We start from the raw sequence: 15,919 nt of genomic DNA, 5'->3' as shown, positions 1-15,919 counted from the left end.
TTTCCTGGGACTGCACTGTGATACATTCCTGTTACACATTTCCAAAATATTCACAGATGTACCTGACACATTTCTGTAATGGTGTCATCAAACACTCCACCTGCATCATCAGCTCCTTCTCCAACCAGCTTCACTTTCCAGGCACGGGAGGGTAAGCGAAGGTCTGATGCATTCAGCTTTACCACTTGCCTTGCTATCTGGACAAAAATGGGCTTGCACTTCCGACCCCTTTGGGGGAAAGACACACAGCCAAAAACGTAACTCACAATCATGTAAAGGCTCTGAGTCACTCCATCAACAAAGCTGTCCAGAGAGAGCTCAGAATGCCAGAACAGAAAGCAATGTATGAATCTCAGCATGCACACAAGGTCAAACCCAAGTGTGAGAGCAGCACTGACCTGGTGGAGATCCTTTTCACAGTGATCTGGGGCCCGTAGTTCTTGCCCTGCACCATGGTTTTGCCTATGGAGCGCACCATGGGCAGGGTGTACACCCGTGGAGCCAGCAAGGGCCTCAGCTGTCCCTGCACTATCCCCCACGTTCCAGCATTGTAATGAGATGTACTGTTCTGCAGTAAAGCACAAGTGAGAATAAATGTATTAATAAAGGCTATAATTCCATTCTTAACAGAATAACAGGACTTGAGTGTTTCAGGAAACAGATCAGCACTTTTTGATTTTAGTTTTGAGGCTCGTAAGCTTTTGTAAACCAGAGCATTGACTTGCCAGTGATAGCATAAGTGAAAAAGTAAAGCAATACCTTCAAGAAGTTTGCATTATTATGGAATTATTTATTTTTATTTTTTTTTACAAAAAAATTACAGACGCTATTAATAAGGTCCATCTAGATCTGGTCAGAAACTCTCTACCAGAACAACACAGCCAAGCCAGTTTTTTCAAATGGAATTTTACCTGGTTATTGGGACTGAGGTTAAGTAATCGCCATGAAGAGTACATGAGGTCAGAGAAATGGTAGAGCAGCCTCAGCCGTGCTCTCACTGTGTGAATGCTCACTTCTTTCAGTGCCCCATACTGGGGTGGAATGGCATCAGGTAAACCAAGCTGCAAAGGCACTGAAACACCTGCCACAGAAAGAGAAACCAAGCGCTTGTTTGAGAAAGAGGTGCTGTATTGCTTTGGCTTGGATGAAGCTAATTTTCCTCACAGTAGCTTCTACAGTGCTCAGCTGCCCACTGGCTTGTTAAACCACAACAAAAGCCAGACTGAGAGTAAGATAATTTGTATACGAAACAAAACAAGGTATGGATACAAAAAACCCCCAATTTTGTCCTAAATATTCAGAAATTGTTGTCGCACTCACAGCCCAGGAGACACCAGGACTGAAGAAAAGGCCAGACAAAAGTTCAGTTGCTCACCTGGAGCTCGAGGGGGGACGGGCGGAGCTGTCCAGGCTGCACTGTGGCAGCGGCCGGCCGAGATCTGCCGCACATTCTTCCCCTGCAGCACCGTCACTAGCGTGGGCTCCCGCACGTGGTTGGTGTGGCCCAGCCCCAGCTGCCAAAAGATAACAATCAACAAGCGATAGTATTCCTACAACTCCCCAAGCAAGAATTCAGAGAAGATGGTAAAAAAAATCGTATTTGTTTACAACAATATACATATTGTGATAAAACATATCTGCCACATAAATATTTTCACCTTTTATCTTTGACAAAATACTGCACCTGCACCCAACAAGAGTAACAGACTCAAGTGTCAAAGAGACCTGAAAACAGCTGGAGACTTCTCAAAAAAATCTTTCCCAGACTGAGGATCTGATCCATGCTGCTAAGTCCTGCACTGCAGTCTCTCACACATAGACAACAAAGCTCCTACATCTCCTCTGTGCTATTTAAACAGCATTTTTGTTCTAGAATGTAAATCCTGGTTTACAAAAACACAGTTTGTATAAAGACAACATTTACTGAAGCTGTTGCAACTTTTCACTGAGTTTCATATCATATCCTAATTTCATATTCTGTGAGTTAAAAATTTCATATCACAAAAGTATATTTTTTCCCCACTTTATATAAAACCAGTATTTTGAACCACAAGGAAAATCATATAAACAGCTTTCAGAATTAATTTCTCTACATTTTTACACTATTTTTTCTCTTTCAAAAATACAAAGTATCATATTAAAAAAAACACTAATAAAAGTAATTTAAAGTAAACACCTCAAATAAGTTCCTCAAAAATTATTCCAAACACCTTGCTCAACAAGCCTTCTCAAAAACTTAATCCTAGAACACCACAGGATGAAGTTTGCCCAAACTTCCTGAAACACCAGTAGCTAATACATCAAGAGACACTTCCTTAAATTTGTAGCCTGCAGTTGAAAAATTTGAGTAATGCATGTGGTGAAGGAGGAGAATTTATAATTTACTACATTTTTTCTGACTTCAAAAAAATCTTTCATTTAAAGAGGTTCATTTATATTTTCATTACGAAAAGTATCTAAAGAGTCCAAAAATCTGATTGACATCAACCACAAATTTTATTATGTTGAAAGCTTAAGAATTCGGAGAAAATTTGCAATTCTTTTAAACAGCTTGAACTAGAGTAATTTGGGTGGCATGTTTGGAGTGCTTTCCCAAACTGGTACCATGGAAGAGCACAGAGAGTAAACAAGAAAATAATGGAAATTGCCTAAAACACAATCATGCTGAGGGGTGAAGGAGGGAAGGAGAATCAACGCCTTTTTTCCACCCAAGGGAAGCCAGGCCCAGCACAGCTGTGAAGGGCAACAAGAGGCTCCCGGAGGTCAGGAGCAGACAACAGGATGTACCTGGCCTTCGGAGTTGCTTCCCCAGGCGTAGACGTCCCCCGTGGAGGACAGGGCCAGCGTGTGCTCGGCGCCAACGGCGATGTCCTCAATGAAGACCCCGGCCAGCAGCGGCACCTGCTGCGGCCGGTTGTGGTTGCGGGCGCGGCCCTCGGGCAGCCCAATCAGGCGATCTGCAAGGGCAAGCACCAGGCTCCAGGAGCAAGCAGCACGCTGGGGAATTTCATTACAAGCACAAGCAGGGGAGAGACAGACAGCAGATCTGTACAGCCCTGGGGCTGGGACACAAGGGGAGCCCTGCAGGGACAACGGGCGTCAGTGCTCCCTGCAAACTAGTGCTGCCTACAGTGCTCGTTTACACTGCTAAAGCTGTTTATCCATGGTCAGTCAGAAACAAGAACAAATTCAACTAAACCAAGGCCTCTAGATCTAAATGCATGGGTTTATAACAAACACGAATTAACTGACTTCACAAGTTTCCGCATGTTTCATTCAGTGCACATGGAAATCCTCCTGCCAAGATTGTTAAACATGTGTAAGTATGTGCACTTAATTAGACAACATAAACTTTGAAGTAACCCAATGATTTTGGATGTGTGAAATTCAATGAAGCGCTAAGAAAATGCTCTTCAAAAATAAATTAGTAAAATGAAAGGTGCTCTGAGATCAAACTAGACAAAGCTACAAATCTGGATTTCAGGTGTATGTTCAAGTTTCAAAATTTAGATTAGGGCAACATGTTTCTAAAAAGTAGCATTAGGTCAGTTTTAGAAATATGTCTTAATATTCTCCCTTTTCACCTGCAATTTACACAAGCCTAAACATGGAAATGTCAAAAGAGCAGTTTGTTTTACCTTGGCCAAAAGTATAGACATGACCATCTTTTGTCAGCGCAACCGAGAACTGAGTTCCACAGGCAACTTTTTTTATTCCAATTCCACAAAGAATATCCACTTTCTATGGGGTAAAGTGAAAGGAAAACAAGCTATAGTATTACAGTGCTATAAACAGAAAGCAAACACAAATTCGATCTGTGACTCTTGCCTCCAAAAAAGAAATTTTTTTATTCCCACTGTGCAGCACACACACTGTAGGATTATTTTAATTAACACTTGGAAATTAGTACAGGAAACAGAAACATTTTTTTTTCAATTGAATGAACACCTTATTCTATGTACGATGATTCAAAATACCTATTTTTCCTGGGAGAGGGGGAGTGGCATGGGAAGAAGTAGATGGTGTATAAACAACCTTCTCCCCAGTTTCCAAAAGAAGAAATCTCTCTTCTCTAAGATAAGCCTGAGATATTGACTATTTGTACTGCTACTGGGACACAGTCACTATGATGTACACAAAATTCTTGAGAGCACCCGGCTCAGCATAATGCATCATCAGAATTATTAGTGCCAGACTGTGTAACAACAGCATGGAATTAATAACATCTGGAAATCACACTCTCAACACTGTGCAACATCTTTAAGAGCACTGAAAGTTTACGCAAAGAATCATTTCCTCAGGAATCTAACCTGTGGTGAGGACTTGGCAGTGGAATTTCCCAAACCAAGTTTACCATAATCTCCATCTCCAAAAGCCCAAACCATTGAGCCATCTGTTGACACAGCCACAGTGTGATTGAGGCCACAGGCAACCTGGGTGAGAGATACAATGTTATTACCACTGTTTTTGCTGACTTACTAACTCAAACATACAAACTACCTTTAAGAAGAAAAATTGTGTTTTAAAAATAAACTATCCCTGTAAAACCACTACAATTTTCACTGCTTATTAGAGTGTCTTAAAGACCTTTAGGACTGAAATTCAGCAGTGTCTTATCAACACTTGCTTTCTCTCAGCTCATAGAACCAAAGGATGGTATTATGGCACACATGTTCCCTGCTTAAAAATAGAAAAAAATCTCATTAATTCATGCTTAAAAATGCCCACATATTGAAATGTTAAAAACACAGGCAGTTTTGCACAAAGATGATCAAAAGACTCAGGAAAGTCAGTATTTAAAAAATCATGCATACTCAAATTCTGCCATCATAATCAAAAGCCAAGGTTAAAAACCACAATTGAACACTTAAGTATGTTAAAAACACAAGCTTTACACTAATATACAATGCTAATTTTAGATAAACCATGCCTGGCCAATCTGGTAACCTTCCAGTGCCGTCACTCTTTCTGGAAGTTTCTTATTGGAAGTATTTCCAAGCCCCAGTCGACCATAATCACCATTTCCAAATGTAAAAAGTTTGCCATCTGCTGTCACCACAGCTGAGTGCTTGAAGCCACATGACATCTGGAAGTAAAGTAAGCATTATTTTTACACACATTTTATACTTGGAAGTTTATATTGACTATTACATGTACATATATAATTCCTTTCTTGACCCTAAACCATATTCCTTTTTAAAGAGCTAAAATACAGGCATTTTAGTATTAATGACTTCTCCAGCAACTCATCTCTTAACTCTCTTTAGTGGTGATGTTATGGAGGGGGACTGGAGGATATTTGCGTGAATGATTTGCTGTGTGATTATCTAATTATTTTATAAAGAAACCTCCAGCCAAAAGCAAATATGGTTTTGTACATTGTTAGTACTTAGGAGGTCTTGGTGACCAGTTTTTGTAGGTCAAAGTTTCCTGACAAGGATGAAGGGAAACTTATAAATCATGTCAGCATTTTGATCATCTTTAAATTACCCCTTTCTTCCATGTTCTATTTTTAGTCCTCTCCAGTACCAAGTGTCAATTAATATATCTGTGGTATTGACATCCTTTAACTGGAAACAACCACCCTGGTTCATAAAGCCCAGAGAATTAAAAAGTTGCCTGTTTTTATGCAGTTCTACAGCACTGGGTTCCCAGGCCTGCAGCTGGGAGGAGACACAAATATTTTGAAACCTGCACGACTTCTTCTCCCTGCAGAGCCTCAATCTGCCTGGGCCTGCGCTGCCTGTCGCTGTTCCCGTGGCCCAGCTTGCCATAGTCCCCATCTCCCCAGCTGAAGACTTCCCCACTTTCTGTCAAAGCCATTGAATGTCCATCTGATCCACAGGAGGTCACCAGCTGTGTCACAACAAAGCCTGGCAAAGACAAGCGAGAAAACAAAGCTTAGCATTGCCTATAACAAACTCTTACATACATTTATCCATGGGTGCTTTGTGGCAGCCAACTAGGTCTGGGGAAAGGAACAAACTGCAGTAAGGCTTCTTTTTATAGCAATTCATTTACTTTTAATTTGAACAAAACCTTTGTTTTCTTATGGAGAACTTACACTTCTGTCCTGCCATTAGTTTTGAAATCAAATGTTCCTAATTTGAGCAGACAGTTTTGCCTGAAGCCTTCTTAAAAATTAAAGAATTTTAACATACTATTTAATTCTTAAGGAAACATGAAGCTCTTGTTTATTTGTTCAAATTTTAAATTAGAAACTACAATATTTTAACAAGTAAATCTGCAGAAAAGCATCAGCAGAAACAATTATACTAACTACCAAAATGCTTATTTATGCTCCATCACTGGATTCCTCTTAAATACAACAGTTTTACCTTGCAGAGCTGAAATGACAGTTAAGACATGAAGATCGTCAGAATTTCCTTGTCCCAGTCGCCCATAGCTCCCCTCACCACAAGCCAAAACTGTGCCATTGGCTTGGATGACAAAAGTACAATTCTGACCACAAACCACCTAGGTTACAAAGACATGAAGAAATGTTAATAAACCATATGCTAAATGCAGAAATGTTGTAATACAGTGCACCATTTCCTTTTAATTTGTTTTCTTTGCAACTATATCAAGACAATATTCCATCAAGTCAATGCTATTTCAGAAGGCCTAATTGCCACATGTATTACATACAAGTTGTACAGGTATTTTAAAATCATGCTCATATAAAATAATTCTGTTGTCAGATTTCAGTGGCTTCTTGGTTTGAATTTGTTAAATAATTTAAGATTTCCTTTCTACATGAAACCCATGTTTTGAGATGCTTAGAGTTAATTCAAATAAACAAATTGAAAAGACATTAAGAGAGGGAATTTGACAAGCTGTACAAACAACAGATGGCAAATGATGAAACCATGACTGGTTCTAAGTCATCACCTGCTGGGCCTGGGAGAATGAAGGTGCTGCCACTGGGATCATGACATTTCTGCCAGCCTCTGCCAGCTGCCCGTGCCGCCCTGCTCCCCACAGGTACACGTCACATTTGCCTCCTAAGTGCCAATCCTAGGGAAGAGCATGAAAGAAGGCTTTAGAACAAGCAGACTTTCAACAGCTTGCCACATTTCAAAAGAATAAAAGCCCCTCCAAAACATCCCAAACCCTCCAAAACATCAATTTTACTGACCTCTGGCCTTGATGTTGCCCAAGACATGATCTGTTCATCCATGCCATTGATCCACTTACTGTTATCCTACACAGCAAAAGCCACATTTACCACGTGCAGCACAAGAATGCACATTCTTTTTCTGTTATACAATATATATTTTCCTAAGAACAATATTTAAATTATTCTAAACAAAAATGCATGCAGACTAGCAATGACACTGTTATCCATGGCTTGCGATCCAAATCAATGAAAGAAAAACTAAATTCATGATGAAGTAATCTTTTTCTACTGATGCATAGGGCTTTTTTGAAGTTTCAGTTGTAAACACTGGCTTGAAATGTTATAAGCTTGCTTATAAAAAATCCATAATTAAAAATGTCTGTTCTGGTTTACATAACAAATCATGAAGAAAATTTACACTAGCAAAATAATTTGGTGTGGGAATGTGACAAAAGGTTACTCTTAAAATAGCATTACAAAGCTCTACATTTCTTCCTATCACACATGAAAATTACTATCATAGTTTGGGTTGTTTTGTATTTTAACGTGCAACTGACTTGCACTCATTACACACACACACAGAGCAATCTTAACAGTATATTCTAACCAGTTAATTAAAAAATAAACTTATTGCTGGTGCTTATGTTACTAAATGTAAGTGTTTACAGTTCAGAGATTTCACTGCATCATACTGTGTGCTCAGGAACAGCACACTTGGCTGTTAAGACAATGTATCAACTTTTACCATCAGGAGAGTAAGCTCATCCTCTGGAACAGGCTCCAGGTCTGGGACAGTGAAGGACTCTGGGAATTGAGCTCCCTTGGCCAGGGCTTCAGCAGCTTTTATGGTAGTGGAGAAGCACTCGAGCCAGGCCCATTCTGTGGGGTTCCAGGCAGAGGGGTCGGGTAGGCAGCTCTGGTGGTGAGGGGGCACAGGAGGGTTGCAGAGCAGCTGGTCCAGGTGCAGCCCCACAGCCAGGGATGCCAAGCACTGCATGTAGGGGCTGTGAACCAGCTGGTCCCCACACACCACATGGGGCTGCAGGGCAACAGAGAGGAAAAGGGAACACCCAGTTAGAAACAAGCACCAATCACTTCAAAATACAAGTCCTTAAAAGCTAGTCCTGTAGAACAGTACCTTCCTCCATGCTTAACCAAAGTTTTTCTAATATTTTAAATACTTTCAAATTACGAGACTACTAGCTTTGAGAATAGTGAAAGATATTTCAAGTAGAATGTAGGGAAGTCTTCTGGGTTCTCTAGTGAAAGACTGAAAGCAGCTGAGGTCTAAAGAGTGAACTCATGTCAGCCATGAATGCTAATAAACATTTGCATTTCTCATACCTTTTCATAGGCGTACTGCTCCTGCAGCATCACGGGCAGGCGCTCCAGGAATGCACGCATGCATGGAGCCATGTTCAAGCCCAGAACTCCCTGCTGCTTCAGCGCAGTCCTGCACGTCGCCAGCACGTGATTGGAAGAGATCCACTCCGAGGTGCAGTTCACCACCAACACGTCCTGTTCAACAGCAGTCACATTAGTCGCATTAGAAATCAAAAATTCACATAGCAGGATCATTCAGCTGCACTGATTTATCACCAACCATACAGGTTTCCATAGGGGCCAGAAAACACACAGGTTTCAAACATTTCTGTCTCACCTTTGATCTGTTAGAGCAGGCTGCAACTCCAACCTCAGGGATCCACACTGCAGTCTGGATAGCTCCAGACCCTATCACAACACTCTGCAATACTGAACCGTCCTAGGGAGAGAAGGGGTTGGAGTCAGGTGCAAACAGAGCTACGGTTCTGTTCAAGTGCATACGCGTTCCTAAGGGATGATACTCTTACAAGTTTTCAAAAACTACTTAAAAACGGAACTGCTTAACCTAAAAGAAGAAACCCCTCATTTCTGTCATATTGAGGAGATAATATAACTAAGGATTTAAAAGTGTTTAATAATCCACATTATCTAGCCCTTTAAATTAGAGTCCTCAACATAAGAGAATATTGTTCTTAACTATAACAAAAGCGGCTGGTTCTGCAAAGCCTAACTAACATGACCAACCCTACAGAATCAATCAATACTGAACCATAAATATAAAGTACTTCAATACTAAGTACAGTTTCAATTTATATTTTATTATTTATTATGTTATAACACTATCTTACACCACGCTTTCTCTAATGCATCTAACATGTGAGGTGGAAGTTGGTCTGATACCTTGACCACTTCAGATACTGTTACAAAGAATGAGAATCAAGCCACACCAAAGATGATCTTACCCGTAAAGACCAGATATTCATGAGGCCACCAAGGCCCCCAGACACCAATGCCAGCCCATCAGGACTGAAAGCAACAGTGCGGACAGGAGTGATGTGTCCTCTCAGCTGGAACACACACTTCACCTCCACTGCCTTCCTGTATCCATCCTGCAAGAAATCACACACTTACGGAACACTGCACTACTTCCAGGAAATGGACTAGCATGACATGTGTGTGTTCTGCAATAAATACCAATCATCCACACACACAGCAAAGTCACACTAAATAATTTTAAAACACCCAGGCCCGTGACAATATTTTAGAGATAGCTGATAATGTGATCAAGTTTTCTTCCCCTTACAAAATGCCATCAACATCCAAGACCACATTACAATTTATGTAGGTGAAAATAATCTTCACTCTTTATCTACAAAAAACTTTGAACTCTCACTAAATTTTAGGATAAACTGATCAACTTTTAAAGGAAAGAAAACAGACCAAAATATAATCTTCAGCCTTAATCTTAAATAATTTTTTCAATTTCCTGTTCTGAAACTGCCTACGCATACACAAATGCAATGTAAACTTTTTTTAGCAAATTTCTTCTCTCAGGAAACTTTGAGATTCAAGTAACTCACTCATATTCTTCTCCTCTTTCAACTTCACAATGAGCAATGAGAATTTCTTACACAGCAAGTTTTGTCCTTTTACCTTGGCACTTGTTTCTTGCTCCCACCATCCTTCTGAGCAAGCTGAGCTGGACTGCAATGTGATTATTATGTCCTGGGGAACAGTCCAGACACACACCAAACCATTGTGGCATCCCCTAAAGCAAGTCGAGTGACATTAGAAAAACAAAATAAAGATATTAACTAACAAAATATCAGGGGCCTGGTATTAACTTATATACCAGTAGTCTTCACGACCTTCCTATAAAACCACATAGCATCAATCAATCAATCTAAAGTAGAAGGGCCTGTTCCCAATGGGTAAATGCATTTTTTCCTATTCCTCGCATGCTGTAGCTTTTCCATTTCTACAAATTCTCAGAAAAAATTTTGGATGAAGCAAAAAAATTCCAAGCAGGACTAGCACCCACAGGTCATGGAGAAAACAGCCGGTAACACAACCTGGGTCACTCTATTTAAATTCTGGAACTTCACGAATCTCATGACAAGTGACTTACTGAAGGAATATTATTTTTAAAAAAACAAACCCTTTTCTTTGCTACCAACACTACAGACTGGTAGAAAACTCCTGCAAAAGAACTACAGAAACGACTAAACAATGACTTACGTAGCTAACAGAAGCTGGGCCTTGGGTCCTTTCCCTGGCAGAGCACACCAGGCAATGCCATTCACCAGGGCTGGGTGGGACAGGGAGTGCAGGCGCCTCCAGCACCCTCCCAGACACCCCCAGAGCTTCACTGTTTCCTCTTTGGCACAGGTCAGTAGAATCTTACCAGTTGGATCCCACTTCATACTAACAACCGTATCCTGTTGGATTTAAAAATATGAAAAGCTGGTATGAAGTAACACAGCAATGAGGAGGAAATCTAACTCTCAGAGCTAATGTAACTTTTAATTACTAATAACAAAAGTATTTTCTTCTCATATAAATCACAGATAGTGAGTTGCAATTATAAAGTCATAATGCTACATTTCAGAACTATCAAATTAAAAAGACTTCGAAAAGTTTGCTGAAAGAAACTAAATAGGAAACATAGAAAAAGATGTTTTCTTTTTACTGCAAACACTTCTTGGTTATTTTTCCCCAGAAATAGCTTTGAGTCGGAGGTAGGAAAGGAAAACAGCCCATAGCAAGAAGGCAAGTACAGATTTATTGCCACAGTGTGGGACTGCCCTGCTTCACACAACCAGAGGAGCTCTTGGAAGCAATCAAGATGCTCTTACTGCGTCTACATTTGAGGAATCCTGCTCTTAGCCCAGCAAATAATTAATGGACTATTAATGACTCATTACTACATTCTGGCCAAGCAAAGGTTATTCTAAACCTTTCCAACTGCATATTTAGAAAAACACCTTTTGCTTTGCATAGGAAGCTAAACAAAAACCTGTGACATAATCAAAATTCAAATTTATTATGAGTACTCTTACCAAGTAGAACAATCAGTCTTTTAAATCCAGTCAATGCACAGCTGTGTGCTTACTTCCGTCACTGTATGTACATACACTTCACAGTGTCTGATAGCAAAGAGGGTATCAAGTTTATCTTTCCTTTCCTTTTTTTACATTTGGTAGACCATTCCTTTACACTTTAACATTATGTTAATATGCGTATCAGAAATAAGTGTGAATTTTTAAAATAACATGCACTGGTCTTCATAAATAGCTTTCAAATAGAGAGAACAGCTTAAACAGATTTTCTCTACAAATAACATTTTTACCTATAAGAAGTCCACATTAGTTTAAGAAAGACCAGCTCTACCTTATGTGCATCAATGAGAACAACTCCTCCTTTCTCAGTTGGCTCCTTTGTTCCTAGGAGCAATTTTCCATCTGAATAGCCAACAGCAAAGGGTCTGTCTTCACTGAACCAGGCCAGGCACGTGACAGACACTGCATGAACAGACAACACAAACATTCATTAAACTAAACTGAACTTCACTCCTAACCAAAGAGGTTTTTGCAGTGCAGTTGTCTAAACTATGAAGTGCATAACAATGTCCACCACCACCAAGGTCACTTAACGTATTTTGGTCTGAAAATTTTCCTGATGTCATATTATAAAGATAAAACTGAGTGTCACTAATGTCAGCTGTTGAGATTATTTTGCACTAGTTTTCTCATTCTTCTTCTTATGAAAATAATTGAATTCATAGTCCTGGTATAGTGAAAAGAACTATACCAGGTAAAAGAAAAAGGCAGACTGAATCTTATACATGTATCTGAGATAGGCTTCTAAAAAATGCTCTGAAAACAACTTGCCTCCCCTAGCAAGTAGATTTTGCTTCACTTGATTCTCCCAAGAAATATCTGTAGGCTTACTGAAGACGCCAGATGCAAAACCACACAATACTACCAACAATCTGCTACTTGATGTCCTTTGGGACTGAAACTATAAAGGAAAAATGGCAATCATTGAGGAATTCAAATGACACTCTGCAGGCCATCTGCAGACAGAGCAGACACTGCAGGGAATCTGTACTGTTTGTCCACAATGGCAAGGAATAGCAGGATTTTACCAGATTACTACACACTGCCTCTGCTGTGTGGGAACAGGGTGCAGATAAAGATGCCACAGACTTTTCTCCTCTCATGAACCAGAAATCATATCCAATAAACAATAACCAAAAATTATAATATACTTCCCTAATGAAAAGTGGGTGTGTGTTCACAATTTTAATTTCAAATACCGATGCAGTCTCTTACCATCCTTTCTGTAGCAGTGTTCCAGTTCCAGCCGGTGCATGGCTGAAATATCCACAACTTCAATAAGAGCCAGAGATCCATCCATGCGCCCAATTAACAACAATTCTGGAGCATCTCCTGTCCATGCTGCAGCTGGCCCTTCTTCTGGCCAGGCTAGAGCAGATACCCAGTGAGACTGAAGATCCAATAAGCCTTTTCCTCCTAGGAGATCAAAAAGTCTGTTAAAACTACTTCATCTCCATAAAGAAAAGAAAACAATAATACTTTCCATGGGAAAGTTGGGGTTTTTTTTCCATGGGGAAAAAAAAAATCCAGAGATCTTACTGAGAGCTAGAATATACTACAAATTCACCTAAGTTACAAGAATACAAAGTGATGGTTCACTAATCTATGCAGACACAAAATCTAGGCAACAAATCTCAATTATCATTCAATTTAGGTAGTTTTGTTAAGGAAGGAAGCTAAATTCTTCAGTACCCAGTAAATTTATACTTTTCTTGGGAACTATCTATTACTACAGGCACAGCAACTAGTGACTTTTGTAAGTGCAAAGCAACAGAATGAAGTTTACAAATTACAGGGATTAAAAGTCTTCCTCTCAAAGATGTGTATCACATATCCACTTGGGGTTAGTGCCTTTCTCAAATTAAACATGTTCACAACATACTGTGGGAGACGGTCGGCATTTCAACTGGACAGCTAAACGCTCGGGTAAACAAAGGTGCAGTGACTTGGCAGCTCCCCATATTTCTATATGCTGGACCAGGAAGCACCCACAGGCAGCTCAGGACATACCATTGACTTGCCAGATGTTCACCATCTTTTCTGTAGCTCCAGCCAGGTACTTGCCACTGATGCTCCAACAGACAAGAGATAAACTAAGGTCACTGGGTGACCCCAGACCTTCTTCTGAGTCACCCTCTCTGTAATAGAATAAGAGAATGAAATTAAGAGGGCATTTCCTTTAAGCAGACAGGAAAACCTAGAACTAGTAAGATATCTGCACTAGAACCTCAAGTCCTGCCATCACAGCAGATTTACATAGAACGTTTTTCTGCTCGCAGTACTACATTCCCTCTAATACCACTTCAAATTAGAGAATTAGCTACTACTTATTACCCAGAAATTTCAAATTAGGTTTCAAATGGAAACTCTTTACGTTTACCTATTTAATCTCAAATTTATCATCTTCAGGGATGGCAAAATTTTATGGGAAGTCATGAAATGAAACAACAGCATGGACAAGAAATAAAAGAGGCACATCTTACTATCAATTCTACTTTAAACTCTTCCTCCTGTTACAATCTTGTTACACTATTCTAAAATTCCATTTTAAAGTCTGCTTTGCCTAACTGCAACAGGGCCGCAGATACCTTCAACTGCCCTTTAGATCATACACAACAACCACATTTTTTACTGCTTTTAGTACCAGAAAAATAAAGCATATAATACTGTTATATCATTCTGGTTGCTTCTTTTAAGGCCACGTCTAACACCAGCAAGCAAACAAGAACTAAGCCAACCACTACAAAATTGTCACAGAACAACCTAGTAGTTCACTATTGCTTCTTCATTCTTCCAAGTTCAACTATGCTTCACTGAAGAATTAGATTTTAACGTTTCCTTTTGCTTTCTTCTTTTCTGGACACACCCAAATGACAAAAGTACTCCCAAGACACTCATGTAGAATTACATTTAGTTCCTGTATCTCAGAAGTCAGAATTCTTTTTTCACACTTGAATCAATGACTTGCAATAATCATGTCGTATGCTGGAGCTGTCCACTGGAACCCAGTGAAGGGATACTCACTTTTCTGCTACATGACAGTCCCATACCATTTTTATTTTACCCGTGTCTCCTTCTATCAATTAATTAAGGATGTTTTAAAACAGCATTGACATAATCTCTTTATAGAGACTCTTACCAGGTTGACATTTAAGTTCTGTTTTCAGTTTTAACCTATTTATTTTGCATGCCATAAACACAGCAACAGAAAACACATGAGATATCAGAAGAGCAGGGGATAACGATAACAGCCAATCCTGCAGTATTTTACACAATTACAGCTTAAATTAAATATATGGCTGTTGTAAAGGATCGACTTACAGCTTGTTCAGCACACAGGTCTGTTGCAGTGAATATTGCTTCTTTGTCACATTCCACACTCTGATGGTGCCATCATTCCCACTTGTTGCCAAGAGTCCCTTTTTATTGCACCAAACACACGTCATGACCTACAAATACCAAAATAACCATGGCAAAACTGGAACAACTTGGGTATGTTTGCTCACTAATATTAGGCAAACACCAACCAGTGAGACAGTGATTGAAACACCCTATAACAACCAAACTAGACTTATTTTTCTACTTTTACAGCATTATTTACTGCAATTAAGCAGGCTTGATAGGGACACCACACTTCATACTCGACTGGCTGCTATTGCACAGAATACTGCACAAATATGTTAACTATTATGACAGAAAAATTAATGCAAATTAAGATCTAAGGAAATATTCAGAGTGATTCTGCTGACTTTATATATCATGACAACATTTGCATGACCCTCTTAATTGAAGCCTCAAAGAAGCTGAACGTTTTTGTGCATCAGAGGTACAACAACTTACATCAAGCAACAACTTTATCTCCAAAAAATTACTTCCTGTGGGAAATCACTTCAGTCAGCGTAACTGTAAAACAATACTATCTTCCTTTTTCTGTGCTCTGCCAAAGAGAGCAGAGCAGCGGGTGCAGCGAGGAAGCCACGCTTACCCTGTTCTGGTGAGCCTCGAGCTTGATAAAGGAGCACTTGCGCAGGTCTCCGCCCATGTCAGCGAGGGTCTGTGGCGCGCTCTGGTTGTCGCGGTCGTGCGCAGCCAGCGTGCGCACCAGCTGCTGCGCCGCCCACTGCCGGTGCTGCGACGACAGGCGCGACGACAGGCAGCACGCGGCCAGCGCGTTCGCCAGCTCAAGAGGGCCTACAGCAGAGGGATCATAGCAAGGATGGGCATACAAATGGGCAATTAAACCTGCTTAGACAAAACAGTGAGATGATGCCTACATGAGTGAACGCAGCAACAACCAGCAATTCCAGCAAGAGATTAACAAGCATCTTAACAATGTTGCAATCACATGAACTACAGT

General features: G+C 40.1%; 1 protein-coding gene across 14 annotated transcripts in view; it reads right to left on the bottom strand.

The window, feature by feature from the left end:
* The window catches only part of HERC1 (HECT and RLD domain containing E3 ubiquitin protein ligase family member 1), a 130,641-nt gene that overhangs the window by 32,642 nt on the left and 82,080 nt on the right, over positions 1–15,919 (bottom strand). For 11 of the 14 annotated variants that reach the window (XM_041489770.1, XM_041489769.1, XM_041489759.1 and 8 more), the window contains 23 exons: positions 15,548–15,804; positions 14,884–15,011; positions 13,573–13,700; positions 12,778–12,978; positions 11,834–11,964; positions 10,682–10,881; positions 10,097–10,211; positions 9,406–9,552; positions 8,781–8,882; positions 8,465–8,638; positions 7,866–8,159; positions 7,139–7,204; positions 6,892–7,017; positions 6,339–6,477; positions 5,692–5,873; positions 4,931–5,086; positions 4,311–4,433; positions 3,639–3,741; positions 2,788–2,957; positions 1,376–1,514; positions 912–1,081; positions 399–568; positions 63–228 (listed from right to left, as the gene is read on the bottom strand). In XM_041489770.1, coding sequence (XP_041345704.1) covers positions 63–228; positions 399–568; positions 912–1,081; positions 1,376–1,514; positions 2,788–2,957; positions 3,639–3,741; positions 4,311–4,433; positions 4,931–5,086; positions 5,692–5,873; positions 6,339–6,477; positions 6,892–7,017; positions 7,139–7,204; positions 7,866–8,159; positions 8,465–8,638; positions 8,781–8,882; positions 9,406–9,552; positions 10,097–10,211; positions 10,682–10,881; positions 11,834–11,964; positions 12,778–12,978; positions 13,573–13,700; positions 14,884–15,011; positions 15,548–15,804 — 3,587 coding nt within the window. Of the gene's footprint in view, positions 1–62; positions 229–398; positions 569–911; positions 1,082–1,375; positions 1,515–2,787; positions 2,958–3,638; positions 3,742–4,310; positions 4,434–4,930; positions 5,087–5,691; positions 5,874–6,338; positions 6,478–6,891; positions 7,018–7,138; positions 7,205–7,865; positions 8,160–8,464; positions 8,639–8,780; positions 8,883–9,405; positions 9,553–10,096; positions 10,212–10,681; positions 10,882–11,833; positions 11,965–12,777; positions 12,979–13,572; positions 13,701–14,883; positions 15,012–15,547; positions 15,805–15,919 lie in introns of those variants that run through there. The other 3 variants (XM_041489767.1, XM_041489768.1, XM_041489771.1) reach the window with 2 other exon arrangements.

Source organism: Pyrgilauda ruficollis, unplaced genomic scaffold, assembly GCF_017590135.1.
Source record: "Pyrgilauda ruficollis isolate IOZ18807 unplaced genomic scaffold, ASM1759013v1 scaffold96, whole genome shotgun sequence".
NCBI classification, from domain to species: domain Eukaryota; kingdom Metazoa; phylum Chordata; class Aves; order Passeriformes; family Passeridae; genus Pyrgilauda; species Pyrgilauda ruficollis.
This window is presented reverse-complemented; position numbering and strand designations above follow the sequence as displayed.